The following is a 15,606-nucleotide window of genomic DNA, read 5'->3' on the forward strand; positions in this document are numbered from 1 at the left end:
TATATACGTATATATATATATATGTGTGTGTGTGTGTGTGTGTGTACATAAATAGAATATACAGCTAGATAATTACCTATGGCTAGATGGCACGGCCTGTAATTTGCCTGACGGGCCTGTAAAATCCCTTACCTACAGGCCCTGCTGGCCTGTAAATTTTCAAACTAATTTCTACCCCTGCTGGCGTTCGCTCATTTGCAGGGGACAAGAAGGTGTTTACGGTGGCCGACGCCGGGATGACCGTCGAGGTCAGTTTTCTCCGGCCGTTCAGCGCCGATTCCGTGTACCTGTCCAACGTTCTCGTGGTCAGCGTCCGAGTGACCGACCTCGGCCACACCCAGGTAAACGCAGCGTCATCGTCAACGTCAGGGTGATTGTTGTCATAGCACTGTCATCGTCAGTATCGTCGTCGCCCAAGTGGGAATCCTGGATAGCATCATCGTCAACATCACAGTAATTATCATCGTCATCATCATCATCTTCATCGTCATCATCTCCAGCGGAAACCCACGCCCAGCTATACGCAGCATCGTCAATGTCATCATTGTCATCAGCATCATTGTCATCATTATTATCATCGTCAACATATCCAGGAATCCTGAATATTATCCTTATCATCGTCATCATCATAGTCATCGCCCTGAAAGAATTCTGGATATAGAATCTTCATTATTATCATCGTGTCTGTGTAGAATTCCTGACCATGCCTTGATGAGACAATATTCCTCATTATTGCTATGACTGCAATGATAACAACCATCAGTGACTGACTAGCGTGTGATATAATACACACGACGCGATACGCAACCCAGCTGCGTCACCACGTTTCATCGGTTGCGTCCTCGACGACCGTTACCACGGCGACGTCACCTCGGTTCGTTTCTCTTCCGTCTGCAGGGATGCACGGCGTTCGTCGCCACGGTTACGGCGGACGGCGGCGGAGACGTGGCGAGTGACAGAGTGGCAGGAAGCGACAACACGGTGCGAACACACGTCTACAACGTGCAGCGACTGCGTGGCGCCCTCTATCTCCAACTGCAGGTACTAGCAGCGCCCTCTATCTCCAGCTGCAGGTACTAGCGGCGACGACGGTGTCGGCCATGACTTTGTTGAAGTCGAACGCTGCTGATTGGTCACAGTGAGCAAGTGATGGTGACTGGATCGCTGGTCATCGTTAGATAGTTAGTCTGTGTGTGTGTCGTATAGGTGTACAGTACACGATCTATTATCTGAAACCCTTGGGACCACACACCTTACGGAATTCGGAATGGTAGAACAGTACAGATGTACATACCGTATATCCTGCAACTAGCCAGTACCAAAACCCAAGTTTTCAAGAGGCCAAGTGCTGTACCGGTACAGCACAAAGTGTATGAGCAGTGCCAAACACATTAATATTTCTGCAGTGAACCTTGTGCAGCCAAACACATTAATATTCGTCAGGTCGAGTTTTGGCACCAAACGCGAGCTTTGGTGTGCAGACGACCTCCACGAAAAAACTTTCGGTTTTCGGAGCTTTTCAGTTTTCAGAATTTTGGATAATAGATTTTGTACTGTATATGTATATATATACTACTACTATGCAGTTGCTCAGTGAATGGCTGTTTCCTACATGTTTACTTTCTTCTCTCTCTCGTCTTCTCATCCTTTGCCGTCTGCTGAAATGATAACATTATTCATTAATATTATGTTATCGTTTGTCGTTGGCATTTGTAAGCTTCGGTTGGTGACGTGAACGCATTCTACAAGAGCAATCGGAGATAGCAAACCTCCGCCACAACTTACCAGCCCCCCCATCTTGTTGGTACACCCAATATCGTTTTTTCTCTATGACTATTGTTGTTTGACTCTGCATTGACACCATGCACGGCGCATATATCTCTAGCTATCGATCTAATTTGTAGTCGGGGGTTTAACGCGGCGGTGACTCATCATAAACCCCTACATAGAGGGGTCAGGGAACAAATGTATTTTTCGGGGGCTACTTTTCAAGCTCGCGTGCATGAAAATAGCACTCTAAAATTTGGTTGCATTGAACTCTATGCAAATTTACGGGGGCTCTTTTTGGCATTTCCGGGGCTCTTTTTGGCATTTCGGGGGCTAAATCGCCCCGAGCCCCCGTGTATTTTTTTTTACATAGAGGGGTACCCCACACTCTACAACTATCATATAATACTTGCAGATTAACTACGTGATGCGAGATCAAAGTCGGCATTCTATCGGCGGATGGATTGACGCGGGACTCCCCCTGGTGGCGAGCGCCTCGCTGTGGAAACAAGCGGACAGCAGGGGTGTGCAGTCGGAGTGCAGCGAGGATGAGATTCACAGCTCAACCTGAGCGTCTGACGTGTAGCGTGAGTAGAACATTCGTAGCTTAAAGCCTATGCGAAAGGAACTTTTTTTTTTCAGTAAAATACACTAAACAATTATGTGTTATCATATTACTGCTTTTCTTTAGGTATTTGATCAAAAATTTGTGTTTTTGTACCTTTTAATGCAATAGTAAGTCCAGAAAAATCAACGAGACGCAATTCGATTTGAAAGGGGGCGTGGCCTAATCGTGACGTAGATTTGGGTATTTGTGTTCAGCGCTTGTGCTATGGCATACACGCTACACACACGTTAGGTTATCATTGCGCATCCGTTTAATAAATAGTAGAAGTCTGTCAGAAATCGACCGCAAACAACTCGCAGCAATTATACTCTAAAGAGTACTATACTTATCTGCCAAAATTATGTATAAATATTTCTGTGATACGGCATTCGTAGTTTAACGGTAGCCAGCCAGCGAGCCAGAAAACGCGTGTATAGATGGTAACCGTGGTGACGGCATCTGTATCTACACAGTAACCCTGGTGCGGATATCCGTATCTGGCCAGTAACCATGGAAACAGTATTAGGGGCGTAACCAAGGCTAGTAAGAAGTTTGTAACTGCGCAGCATTTTATGTAGAGACCGTTGTGCCTACAGGTGGCAGCAGCGACCAGTCGTGCCTTTGATTGATTGATAGTCGTGTTTAGTGTGAATGTATGTATGTGGTCTACTTTTTAAAATTTTAACATATTTAAGTTGATCCATGCCAGTTTTTTCTTGTGATTACTATAATGCGGCAATGCTTCAAAGCCTTGTGTAAAACTAACCTGTCTCTTATATTCTCAGCCCGTGTTGGACAATGCTAATTGTTAATCATGAAACATTGATACATTACAGATATTTGTGTTATAACTTTGTATTCTCGTGATTGATCCAATTGTCTTCTAACCAATCTTGACTCTATGAAATGCATTTTCCTAACACTCAGGCTACTTGACGACTGCATCTGGTACAACAAACTACATGAATATAATAGAATTGTTAATCCATAGAAACCATCGCCAATTTATTTGACAATATTCATCTTCTAAAGTATTTACATTTAATGTACTTTGTAGAGGGCGCCTCTACATTACGGAATCTTCTACTCGACGTTAACATCACCATAATTATAATATACAGCATAATACATGAAGCCTATCGAAATAATCTGTCATCCACATTTTTTTTTTAGGAATTTTGAATATTTCGACAATTCGTTACACTTCCATGCCACCCCACAACCGCGAAATACTGCTCATTATACATATATAAACTGATATTCCATGCAATACATTATGGATAACGTCGCCCCCAAGCTTTATAATTATCAAGACAAAAGTTTCGAGTAGGTAAGCAAGTATTTCACAGTTAGCGCAAAATCATAATACTGACGCTACGCTCGAACACAACTTATACCAAACTGAATTCACCGCGTAGAAATTCACCTCGTTTATACATGAAACCACAAACTCAGCTATCCAACCGTCGGTTTGAACAAGTGTTAATGAAGTGAAATTTATTTTTCATTAACGTAACTCATAACGAAGTCGGAAAAAACAGCGCGCTTGGGAAAGGGTAGTAGCGATAAGAGTAGAGTATAGTATGGTTAGGGTAGTGGGGTCTAGCGTAGTATGTGTAGCGGTAGTAGTGCGGTATATGCTAGGTTAGTTATCGGTATAGGGTAGGGTTAGTAGTATGGTAAGGGTAGTATGGTAAGGGTAGTATGGTTAGGGTAGTATGGTTAGGGGTAGTATGTTAGGTAGTATGGTAAGGGTAGTATGGTAGAGGTAGTGATGCGTAAGGTAGTATGGTTAGAGTACTATGGTAAGGGTAGTAATGGTTAGGGTAGGTCGCGGGTTATGGGGTAGTAGTAGGTAGTAGGCGGTGTGTTAGGGTTAGGTGTATGGTTAGGGTTTAGGGTTTAGTATGGTTAGGGTAGTGGGGTAGAAGGACATATAGGCACGATACCAGCCCTCGCTGACGCAGCATACGCGACGCCGGCTCCTCGCCCTCACTTCTTGACAGCGTTGAGGAGCCGGAGTATGTAGAGGAACAGGTTGATGATGTCCAGGTAAAGGTTGATCGCCGCAATGATGTATTCCTCGGGCGACAGCTTGTGCATGAGCATGCTCAGGTCGTAGACGATGAAGAGCGAGAAGACGATGGCGCCCCCTGCCGACAGAAGCAGCTCCAGCACGTCGCTCTGCAGGAAGAACTGAAAAATCGAGAAAAATTAAATTCTGCGTAAAATGTATAAATAATCTGAATAAGTTTAGACAGGTAATCAGAATAAGTATAAACATATGTAATTGTAAAAAATATTTTTTTTTACACGAGGTCTTCGTTAAAGTATCTCCTTCGCGATCATCGTTGCGATTAGTCGGGAAAAGATTATCTGCCATCATTTGCCGAGGATTCATATCATTAAAGTAAGTTAGAATGAAGACTTAAGAGTCAGCTTTGAGAAAGCCTCCTTAATAGGAGGCAAAACGTCAGCAGTACGTTTTGATTCACACGGTTGAGTAAAAGTTTTGATTCACACGGTTGAGTAAAAATTAAAATTCAGCTCTACTATCTAGCAACCGAATGAACTTATTTAATGAGTTATAATTAAGACGTCTCTCGTCGCGTGCATGCCCACATGTTCTCTCTAACCCGACAAGATTTTTTAACGAGACGTCCCAGTCTAAACGTCACGACTTGTTTAATATCGCCGTGCGCTCGTGACGCGATTCGGATTGACATCCGGGGTGATGGCGGCATGCTGGTAGCAATTCCACTTATTGTGTCGTTAGGCGCGTCGTGTTCCGTACGTTTACGACTGAGTGCTTTTCTGTGTTACTGATGTGATAGGGGCAAGGAAGTGTGCGGGTCGTGGATGCGAGGGCAGTGGGTGAGGGAGCGCGTGCGTGCGTCCGTGCGTACTGTACCTGCATGAATCCTGCTAGGATGAGAATCCACAAGACGGAGAACAACCTGGAAATAGCAGAGAATGCGATGAGAATTTTGCGTTTAGTCAGGACGATGTATTCCTAGCTGTTAGCAAACGTTACCAATATTCCTAGCTATTAGTGGAATTGCCACCCATTACATTTGCAGAAATTTTTATCACTTTTTATTTTTTTTTTTAATATTACGATTTTACTACGCTAATATGTGAACACAGTTGCCGAATGACTTCAAAACTGTACATAAAATTACAACTGAATAATAAACTCGTTAAATCGAGATTGCACGCAGGCACCAACAAGTTCCCCCCTTCGGTATAAGTAACACACAAACAATTTTAACATAAACAAAATTGGACGAAAACCCGCGCCATCCGAATTAGGTCGCGCGGACGGTCGGTGGCCATAGTTTTTTTTCGACGAGGTGGAGGAGTGGTCTGTCTGCCTGTCTGTCTGCTTGCCTGTCTGTCTGTCTGTCCGCCCATCTGTCTGTCTCTCTGTGCGTCTGTCTGTCTGCCTGTCTGTCTGCTTGCCTGTCTGTCTGTCTGTCCGCCCATCTGTCTGTCTGTCTGTGTGTCGCACACACTCACCCGGCTCCCCAGGACGTCAGATCTCGCTTGCTCTGCAGTGTGTAGACCGTGAGGCCGGCGACGACGGCAAACGTCAAGCCAAACGCCTGCAGGACCATCATCTGATCGTAGAATGTCACTGCCGGGGGAACAAGCAGCATGGTATATATCAGTGAAAAAATTACACGGGGGCGGCGGGTGAAATCACCCCCGAAATTCCCAAAAGAGCGCTCGAAAATTTGATTACGGGGGCGACAGTTAAAAAGAAAACGGTTCAAAATCGCCCCGTAATGATCGCAAGCTTCGAAGTCAATGCATTGACACTGGTTACACTAGCCAGCCACGGCCTGCAGGTGCAAGCTGCTGCAAATCCGCAATGCCTGAGCCAGTGTCTCGGCTCCAGCGCAGTTGCAATTCCAGATTTCCAATTCCAGGAAAGAGTTTTGCTGTCGCTCTCTCACACCAGCGGTGCCATCAACATGCCCCACGCGACTGAAACAATCAGTGCACTCGCCCCCCCCCCCCCATACTTCAATCAATGCCGCCCTAGCCAGCAGGCACGTACGCAGCCATAATGTGCACTGCCACAGACGTGGGTAACACGGGTTTGTGTAACTTTGTGAATTACACAAGGTTTTATTCAAGTGCAAAGAAAGTAGACCCCGAAGTGGAAAAAATAGCCCCCGAAGTGGAAAAAATAGCCCCCGAATTTTTTTCAGGAGTTGGAAAAAGAGCCCCGGAAATAAAAAAATTATTTTTCCTGGTATATATGTATATTGCCAGTATGGCAGAGGTCTTCTGTCTGAGTCAGCTGGATTCCACACCTTTGTTTTTTCCACGAAAATGGTTTATTTTCCCTCCCAAACTACACCACTGATTACGCAGATCCGGCTTATGTCAAAAACACTGGTTTATTTTCTTTAACTTCCCACTCAAACTACATCACCGACTACACAGATAATTAACATTGTAAACGCTGTGGAAATGTATTACGCATTCAAAGCTTGTCGCTGATAACTTACCTATTGTTCCTACGACGTAAGACTCAACCAGGGTCTGCGAAAAAAAGAAGTTTGTCGTTATTTGTATGCAGAAATGGAAAGTTTGAACTCTATTATCATGCCAGTCAGTGGCAGCAATTTACTTCATTTCCTTCTCGTTTTTGGTTTGATGAAAGTCTCTCTCAGTTTCATAAATCAGGGGCCGGTTTCACGAAGCGAAATTAAGTATTGAATCGTGATTAAATCACTAATCATGATTAACCTCCCGTAATTAAATTAAAGTGACTGTTTCACGAAGCGTAATTAACTTTAATTATGATTAAGTTAATCACAATATTTAATTCTACTCAGGAGCATGATTAAATCCACTAATCATGATTATTTGCTAGTACTAGTAGTAGTATGCAGGTAATACTAGTACAGTCAGTAGGCTGCAGATTTTACAATTGGAAATTTTACTTCCATTTTTTCCCAAGGAAATTTAAATTATCTAAGATTAGCTTTACTAATTTAGTAATCATAATTGCAAATTAATTCCTTTTCATGTACCATTTTGCAGGTACTTTTTGCGTTGTCCGCCATTTTGATTACAGTGTAATTAATGTTTAAGTCGGCTAATTATGTGATTAGTTAAATATGTAATTAAATCACTTTGTGAAACAGATTTTTAAATATGATAAACTAATCATAATTACGGGAGGTTAATCATGATTAGTGATTTAATTATAATTAAAGTTAATCACGCTTCGTGCAACCGGCCCCAGGTATACAGCCTCTATAGAACGGACTATTGCCAATAAAAGATATTTCCGCTTGAGTTGCAGTTACCCCATGAGACAATCAGTCTAGAATGATAATCTATCTATAATAGACACCTTAGGAATTTGCCCTCGGTGGCAGTTGACTAGTGACAGTTGGAGTTACACAGTGAAACAGATGACACGTCTACAGAACGAACGCCTGTCCGTAAAGAACACTTCTGTGAGGATTTCCTCACTATCCCTCACATACAGGCCAGCGAAAAAATGCCGTTTTTTTCTGGGAGCTCTTTTTCAAGTCTGTGTAAAAATTGCTCTCGTCAAAAATTTCACGGGAGCTATTTTGAGCCTCACGGGAGCGAGTTCGGAGGTTTGAAGAGCGAATCGCTCATCGCTCCCGTGTATTTTTTACCCTTATACAGGCATGACCGACTCAGACTGTACTTACAAACACTAGCAGGAGAATGTAGTTGATCGGTGTTTCCATCCTCTTCACATACATCGCGATAACAAGGCCCATGGAGGCAAACAGCGACAGCATCAGGAGCCATTGGCTGCAAAAGATCACAAACATTCAAACTTTCGCGGACTGTGAACGTTGCAGAAGCAGCGGTGGCGGACTACACCCATCACAAATCGCCTTTTTGTGCCATATTTTGTCATGGAGAAAAAATCTGATGGATGCAACAGTGGTTAACCTGTTAAAATACTATCATTTACAAGTAATAGAATACAATACGATGGTGTATTACACGAAAATATACTTATATATATATACTTACTTGCTTTGCACAAACTCTCGCACCGCGGGGGTGAGGATGAAGATAGTTCCAACCAACGTGGTGAGGAGTAACTGTGCCGTAAGAATGCCATAGACCTTCCGCAAAAATCCTGCAGGGAACAATAACAATAAACTCATGACAAACGACTAGCGTTAGTAACACACGATACAGTACACGGTACTACAGTAACACACGATGTGTTAGCGCAAAGTACAGTCATAGTTTGATTCGGAGGTTGGCCACTGCGTGGGTCGTATAGCAATACAATAATCGTAACGACTGAGTAAGGATCAGCAACGTTGCCAACAACAAATAATGCCACATCATCATGTACATACAATATTAGATTATTACAATACAAAATTATGTACGCACGTAGTAAATACAAGAATTCATCCCAACTACTACAGTCAGTGAGCTGACGCAGATTCCACACGTCGTTACAGTCCCCTGGGCTACGAACAACATAACGAATATTCTCAATGAGGTTATGAGGTTAAGAGTCAAGTGATGAATCATACAGACTACAGACTACGTCTACACAGTATAGTTGCAACGTAGACGGAGGAAGTGCATTGAGATTGACCAACTAATGAACTATCAAGCTTTGTGTTGTGAAATGAAAATGCATACATTATACATACCTAGTCTTATATAAACGTGGGACTGGGCAACGTTCGATCCGTACATAAAATCATCAACAATACTCGGTTTGCTTCCAGTTCCTGGAAATTCTTCTCCTGATACCGTAGCCATGTTGATTATTTATCAAGTTCGTGAGATCGCCAATGACGTCACCGTTCCCAATTGTAGGTAGGTAGCGCCATCTAGTAGCAGAAAAAGTCATAATCCGCTACTAAAATTCCAATATTAAAATCTCGAGCGTTACCGGCTTACGCTTACAGGAAACCAGGGATATCACTAGGGAATACGGAGCATTGGGGATAAGGTTCACGGTGGGGTGGGAACGGGGAGGGATAATTATTCCCTGGCGAGATACCAATTTTCTCCCAAGGGGAACTGTAGTCCACCCGCCTCCCTGGCGCCAAATCTTCTAAGAGTATATGCTCTCATTTGTAAAAATCCTGGTAGATACTGGAAATGCGCCAACCCATATCTCTTATTGAGCTACGAGAAAATGTGGTTCGACTAGGCACCTTATGAGACCTGATTTCTGCTCCCACTAGACCATGTACCATCGGTACTTGGTGTATACAACCTGGTCGTGTCCTACGTATGCAGTGAAGTGAAGTAACTATTGCAAGCCAGCGCGTCGAGCTACTGCCCAGAATTTAGATGTAGATGTACTCCACAGAGATGTACTGTAGGTTCCATTTGCTGACTAACAAACACTTTCGGAGAAAAGATCTAGCGATAGAAAGAGATCGAGTACGACACTTGATTTGACGTTTTATAACATTTCATTTTTATTACTATCATTTGTGTATAAAAATAGAAACATTGTAAAAAAATACACAACTATGGCCACTTTTAATGGGATCACAGCAACAGACGTGAATCGCTACTGTGTCCCCATGAAGTCGTACAATTAGCATAGCACGTCGAAATCTCACAACGTCACGTGTGTGCGGTGGCGCCCTCTCTATATGAAGTCGTACAGGTATCGTACGCTCCGCCCTGCTATCGTCGCGTGCGCGGTGGCGCCCTCTCTATATGAAGTCGTAGAGGTATCGGAGCACGTTGAATCTGACGCTGCGTCCGATCGATCGTATGAAGTCTAGGGAGACGAGACATCGATACTTCGCTCCGTCGATCTGCTCATCCCCGCTCGCCTGCGCCAGCAGCTTTAGCGTGACCAGCGACGACACCTGGTGGCAGAGAGAGAAACTATGACAACCCGAATTCACTAACATTCGCTGGCTCCAATACGGTTAGGGTTCGGGTTAAGGCTAGGGCTAGGGGTAGGGCCAGTGTCAGGGTCAGTACCAGGGTCAGAGACAGGATCATGGTTAGGGTTTGGGTTAAGGTCAGGGTCACAGCCAGGGTTTAGGGTCATGATCATGTTTAGGGCCAGAGTCAGTGTCAGGGTCAAGGTCATTACCTGAGTGACGATGTTGGCGGTCGCCACGATACGTTTGTCTCCGTTAGGGTCAGGATCAGGATCAAGGTCAGGGTCAGGATCAAGGTCAGGGCCAGAGTCAAGGTCAGTACCTGAGTGAAGATGTTGGCGGTCGCCACGATACGTTTGTCTCCGTTAGGGTCAGGGTCAAGGTCAGGATCAAGGTCAGGGCCAGAGTCAAGGTCAGTACCTGAGTGAAGATGTTGGCGGTCGGCACGATACGTTCGTCTCCGTTAGGGTCAGGGTCAGGATCAAGGTCAGGGCCAGAGTCAAGGTCAGTACCTGAGTGAAGATGTTGGCGGTCGGCACGATGTGTTCGTCTCCGTTAGGGTTAGGGTCAGGGTCAAGGTCAGGGCCAGAGTCAAGGTCAGTACCTGAGTGAAGATGTTGGCGGTCGGCACGATGCGTTCATCTCCGATCGCGTAGAAGATCGCCAACAGTCTGTTCAATGCAAATATCTTCGGTCCAAGCAGCTGACTGCTCGCCTGTAATACACATCATTCACACTAGATGGCAGCACATCACCAGTCTGTGCACCGGCGAGGGAACAACCTGAATTGTATCAGGTGAAAGCCGATACGAATCTAGCGCTACGGAAACGTTACTGGGATTTTTTTCGAGACGGACCCCATATCTCCCGCAAAGGAGGATACACTGGTGTCCATGTGCTGCTTGACCAATCAATCAATAGATCACGGTTCCATTCAATCAATCGATTGTGGTTCCAATCAATCGATCGTGGTTCCAATCAATCAATCGATCACGGTTCCAATTAATCAATCAATCGCGGTTCCAATCAATCAATCGATCGCGATCGTAAATGAGAGAATACTGACCGTCTTCTTTCCCTTGGTCTGCTTCGTGCGTTTCACGCGGCCCTTGGAGAAGAATCTCCGATCGCTCTTAGCCGGGTTGTATGAGGCGAGGTAGGCAGCTATGAGCAGGAACTTGGAGTAGTAGGGCAGCTCTACGCTGGCACGCGGAGCGAGAGCTGAGGAGAGATGAATAAAACATGACAAATAAATACCAACGTTTATTGCCAGTTATGCGCGTGATACCCCATATCGTCTGTAACTCTGCATGCTGTTTTGGCTATAATGTTATAAGCTCAATATATATGTCATGGATTATAATGCCATGGTGAGGGTTTAACCCACCCCACCCCTTGTCGCATGTAGTCAGTATACAACTTCATGAACTTAGAAGAACAGCTCTCGAGGTCACCTTGTTTTTCTCATTTCTAGTAAGTGCGGTTAAAGACTGCACTAGATGGCAGCACGGTGCAGTGTCATGTACTCACTCTGGGGCAGCTGAGATAGATCTCCATCGATCGTCTCCTCATCAGCTGTCTGGCTCTGCATTCTCTCCCACTGAGAACTAAATCATAGAGTAATAGTTGACTCAGCGTTCCTCCCTGTGCCTTACTGCCCTCCCCAGTACAGAGGAAGTACCGTGGCATACAATACCTCCTCTCTCAGGAGGCTCGAGTATATACAGGAGAAGGATGTAGGTCTGGGCATGGGCTTACTCATAACCAAGGCTGCTTATATCCACTTGTTATTTCACACATTATATTCCCTTTGTTTCCCTCCACCTCACACTTGCCCTAACCCGTCTCCCTCACTTCCTCGATTTCTCTCTCTCTCTCTCTTTCTCTCTCTCGCTCTTTCTCCCTCTCTCTCTCTCTTTCTCTCTCTCTCTCTCTCTCTCTCTCTTTTACATGCATACACACCTGGACACCTCTCTCAGTACCTGGGCATGAGAGGTAACACGCCAGGCAGCCAGCCCAGGTGTGCACACGTACCTGGACACCTCTCTCAGGTAGATGCTATCGATGGCCGTCTTCAGATGTGGCTCTATGTTCTTCCACAGCTTCCTCACGTCCTGTTCCGTCGCCTCTCCCCTGTCCACCGGCTTACGATACCGAGCAAAGTTCAGCTGCGCCTGCATCAATTCAACAACAGATGGCAGCACCAGCTAGAGGCGGTGCTAATACATGTGTGTAAACGTCTATAGCCGGTTTAGATGTGATACACGTAACTCACATCAAGGTAGAATGTGTGACAGGCGCGAAAAAATACAATTGGGACCAGATGAGGGTCAATAAATAAATTACTAATAATAATTTGTTTGCGGATTTTTCACAACTTCTCAGGGAATTGGAAAACTACACAGATATTCAAATAAACTTCAAAAAACGTAAAATACTACTGAAGCAGCAGATCATTTAACGATCACCTCACATCGGGCGAGCTGCATGAAACCGATCGAGAAATAACTTCTACATTTGCTCACCAGGTAGCGCAGTTCGTTGAGATCTCGGCATGCGAGGTGGAACACACCCAGCAGCATGTTCACGTAGTTCCTGTAGAAGTCTGTTCCGTACTCCGACGGACAATCGAGACTCAAGATCTCAACCAACTCCGCTGAAATACGCCGGCAACCATACTGCATTCAACGCAATTCCAGCGAAAAGCTCAGGCCTCTAAACGGATATTAGGAGAGTACTGTACTGAATTCAACACAATTCTAGTGCTATGCTGGGGAAAATGTGGTTGCATGTGACCGAGTGGAGCGTGCTGCGATTCTGAGAAAAATTGAGACAGTAAAACATAGATGTATGTTACCTCTACTGTAGTTTGGAAAGTGGATCTGGTACGGTTCCACCAAACCCGTTCCGCATCGGAACTTCTCCCAGACCAGTTCACTGATGAACACCACACACACGTTGTTCCCTGTCTGGAACAAAGATTCAGCGAACAACATTACAGCAGTTATCGTGAAGACCACGACTCTACTCTTAACGAAACAATCTCAGTGAATATCGCAACGGCTGGGGAGGGGAATGACAGCAAACAGGGCAGGAAGTACAGACATGGAGAATGCATGAAGTTAATGTAGCAGTCGGGGTATGTTTCCCAGGAACACATCTTACCAGCTCCTGAAGTCGAACCAGTGCAGGGAGGAGCGTGAGATCTAAACCTCTTAGTCTGTCTGCCTTATCCAATACCTGAATGCAAACAAAACCAATGCAAATATATATTGAGAACAGCGATGTATCAAATAGTACAGCTACGTGCCAATACATATCGAAATCTATCACATTCCGAATCTCCACCGTTTAACCTTTTCATTAAATAAACCTCTACATTTCACTTTAACACACTTAGTTGCTAGCTTAACGTTAGAAACTGTGTCATTATACCCAGAAGATCTAGTGCGTTGTATCATAATATGAAAAGATGCTATTGCTGTTGATCTACACTTACAATATAGACCGTTTCTTTATCAAATTTTTCCGTTTCAATGACCTTCCTCAAGAGACGTATGAAATCATTGACGTTGTCACACCTGTAGAGGGCGCTGTAACCGTTGTCGGGGCCGGGTACATAGCTGGAGAGTTGGTTTAGAATGCCTTCAAACAGATTTCGTTGCGAGTAACATTCGATGCAATTCAAAACTGCGTGAGGAACCTGGAAGTCAAGAAAATGCTAAATAAAAACGTGATTTCATAACTTTAGCTGCACGTTTCATTTATGCACGTATTGTTTGTACAAACAACAACAGCAAATGAACAATGCTTTACCCGCAGAGTCTGTAGCAGAGCCGTGACGACCAAGGTTTTCCCAGTTGCAGTATGTCCGTAGATAAATAGACTCGGGTAGGTCCAGTGTGAAGGCTGAAAGCACAAACAGGAATGCAATCATTTCATGCGCCAAGGACTCATCACACTAATCAATTAACATTTGTAGTGCAACACAAAACAACAACAATCAACATTTATTTACTAACAATGCCAATGCTATGATATGCTATGAGTATGATGTTTACCTACCTCTCCAAATAAACCAAGAAGCGAGTCAATTTGCTGGGACCTGCATGGAAGTTCATTGTGCATCCGTGCAAAATCCGTGCTTTCTGCACGTGTCTCAACAGCCATCTCCCTGCAAGTGTAACAGCAACCCTAAACTACATTAAAATCGTACATTTCATTTCTTTGATCACGTAATCACACTCTAAAATGACTCTACTGAGACTACTTCTCGAAAAGGTTTCAATAAAGTGATTTAAATTTCCCGGTAGATGGCAATGACATAGCCGTGTGTAACAATACAATTTTGGTATCCTCTTTGTATTTATAATTTAACTTATCTATGCATGTCCACAAAATAACTTGTATATAAATAATTGAACTTGTAATTTTGAATATTTTTCATTTTGTACCTATTATTTTTTAATATATCGTAAACAATATTCGGTAAAAGATACCAAATATCCTACCTATGAAATTCGCTACCACACAGCCCAAAAACATCATCAACGGCGTATGTGGAATTTATACGTGGCAACACTGTACTAGTCTGTAGTCTTTAGTCTTTTTAGTTTATTGACATCGGATTTACGTTGACAGGATTAACTTTAGCGATTATAAGGTTGCGCGATCTCACAGCAAGCCATGGGGTTGACAATTTCGTCGTTGTTTTCTCGTTTGTTCGGCAAGAAACAAATGAGAATTTTAATGGGTGAGCGTTCTGTTCAGTGTTCACACTGTCACTGTCAGTGTCAGTACTGTACAGACTGTGTGCACATTGTGTATTCAGTGTCACTGTCACTGTCATTGACTTGCTGTAGGCTTGTGACTTGTCGGTACTGCTCACACTAGTAATTATTACCTCTGTTGTACTACTTGTAGTGCTCACCACCACAGGGACCTGAGGCGAAAAAAAAAAGAAAAGTTATAATTTTATAAATATATAAATAGAAGAATATTTATAATTCCTAAATATTCCTAAATAAATATATATTCCTTCTATTTATATATTTAACACTTTTTTTCCCGCCTCAGGTCCCTGTGCTCACCACAGTACACATTCTCTTGGTACTTTATTGCACCTCGTTTCGCGAGTGTGCTCGTTTACTATGTTAGAACTTGAGACTGTGAGAGTGAGAGTGTTGGTCTATGGTCAACTCGGCCCACGAGCCAACTCCCACCGTGTGGCGAGTTCGCTCGTCTGGAGATCGGTGAGCTCGGCTCGTGGGATGAGTTCACCCTCCTGGAGATCGGTGAGCTCGCCTCGCCGGATGAGTTCACCATCCTGGAGATCGGTGAGCT

The 15,606-nt window shown here is 44.1% G+C and overlaps 4 protein-coding genes across 4 annotated transcripts in view; 2 read left to right on the plus strand and 2 right to left on the minus strand.

The window, feature by feature from the left end:
* The first annotated feature begins 206 nt into the window (after positions 1-206).
* LOC106817782 lies at positions 207-3,035 on the plus strand. The gene is made up of 3 exons (XM_014822482.1): positions 207-341; positions 898-1,041; positions 2,183-3,035. Exons 1-3 carry the CDS (start codon positions 237-239, stop codon positions 2,336-2,338), a joined length of 405 nt encoding a protein of 134 aa, XP_014677968.1. The 5' UTR covers positions 207-236; the 3' UTR covers positions 2,339-3,035.
* A 1,214-nt stretch (positions 3,036-4,249) lies between these two features.
* On the minus strand, positions 4,250-9,198 carry LOC106817780 (protein lifeguard 4-like). The gene is made up of 7 exons (XM_014822480.1): positions 9,058-9,198; positions 8,414-8,522; positions 8,080-8,185; positions 6,895-6,928; positions 5,894-6,011; positions 5,286-5,331; positions 4,250-4,570 (listed from the first exon to the last, which is right to left on the minus strand). The coding sequence occupies exons 1-7, from the start codon at positions 9,167-9,169 to the stop codon at positions 4,367-4,369; spliced, it is 729 nt and encodes a 242-aa protein (XP_014677966.1). The 5' UTR covers positions 9,170-9,198; the 3' UTR covers positions 4,250-4,366.
* A 617-nt stretch (positions 9,199-9,815) lies between these two features.
* On the minus strand, positions 9,816-14,570 carry LOC106817779 (origin recognition complex subunit 5-like). Its single transcript, XM_014822479.1, has 11 exons — positions 14,329-14,570; positions 14,080-14,172; positions 13,763-13,966; positions 13,429-13,503; positions 13,121-13,232; positions 12,789-12,919; positions 12,298-12,437; positions 11,794-11,870; positions 11,330-11,484; positions 10,868-10,978; positions 9,816-10,242 (listed from the first exon to the last, which is right to left on the minus strand). Exons 1-11 carry the CDS (start codon positions 14,431-14,433, stop codon positions 10,084-10,086), a joined length of 1,362 nt encoding a protein of 453 aa, XP_014677965.1. The 5' UTR covers positions 14,434-14,570; the 3' UTR covers positions 9,816-10,083.
* Positions 14,571-14,800: 230 nt separating this feature from the next.
* Positions 14,801-15,606, plus strand: part of LOC106817781 (ADP-ribosylation factor 4) — a 10,530-nt gene continuing 9,724 nt past the window's right edge. The window contains exon 1 of the mRNA XM_014822481.1: positions 14,801-15,016. Coding sequence (XP_014677967.1) covers positions 14,950-15,016 — 67 coding nt within the window. The 5' untranslated portion in view covers positions 14,801-14,949. The remainder of the gene's footprint in view (positions 15,017-15,606) is intronic.

This window comes from Priapulus caudatus, unplaced genomic scaffold, assembly GCF_000485595.1.
Source record: "Priapulus caudatus unplaced genomic scaffold, Priapulus_caudatus-5.0.1 Scaffold1861, whole genome shotgun sequence".
NCBI classification, from domain to species: Eukaryota; Metazoa; Priapulida; class Priapulimorpha; order Priapulimorphida; family Priapulidae; genus Priapulus; species Priapulus caudatus.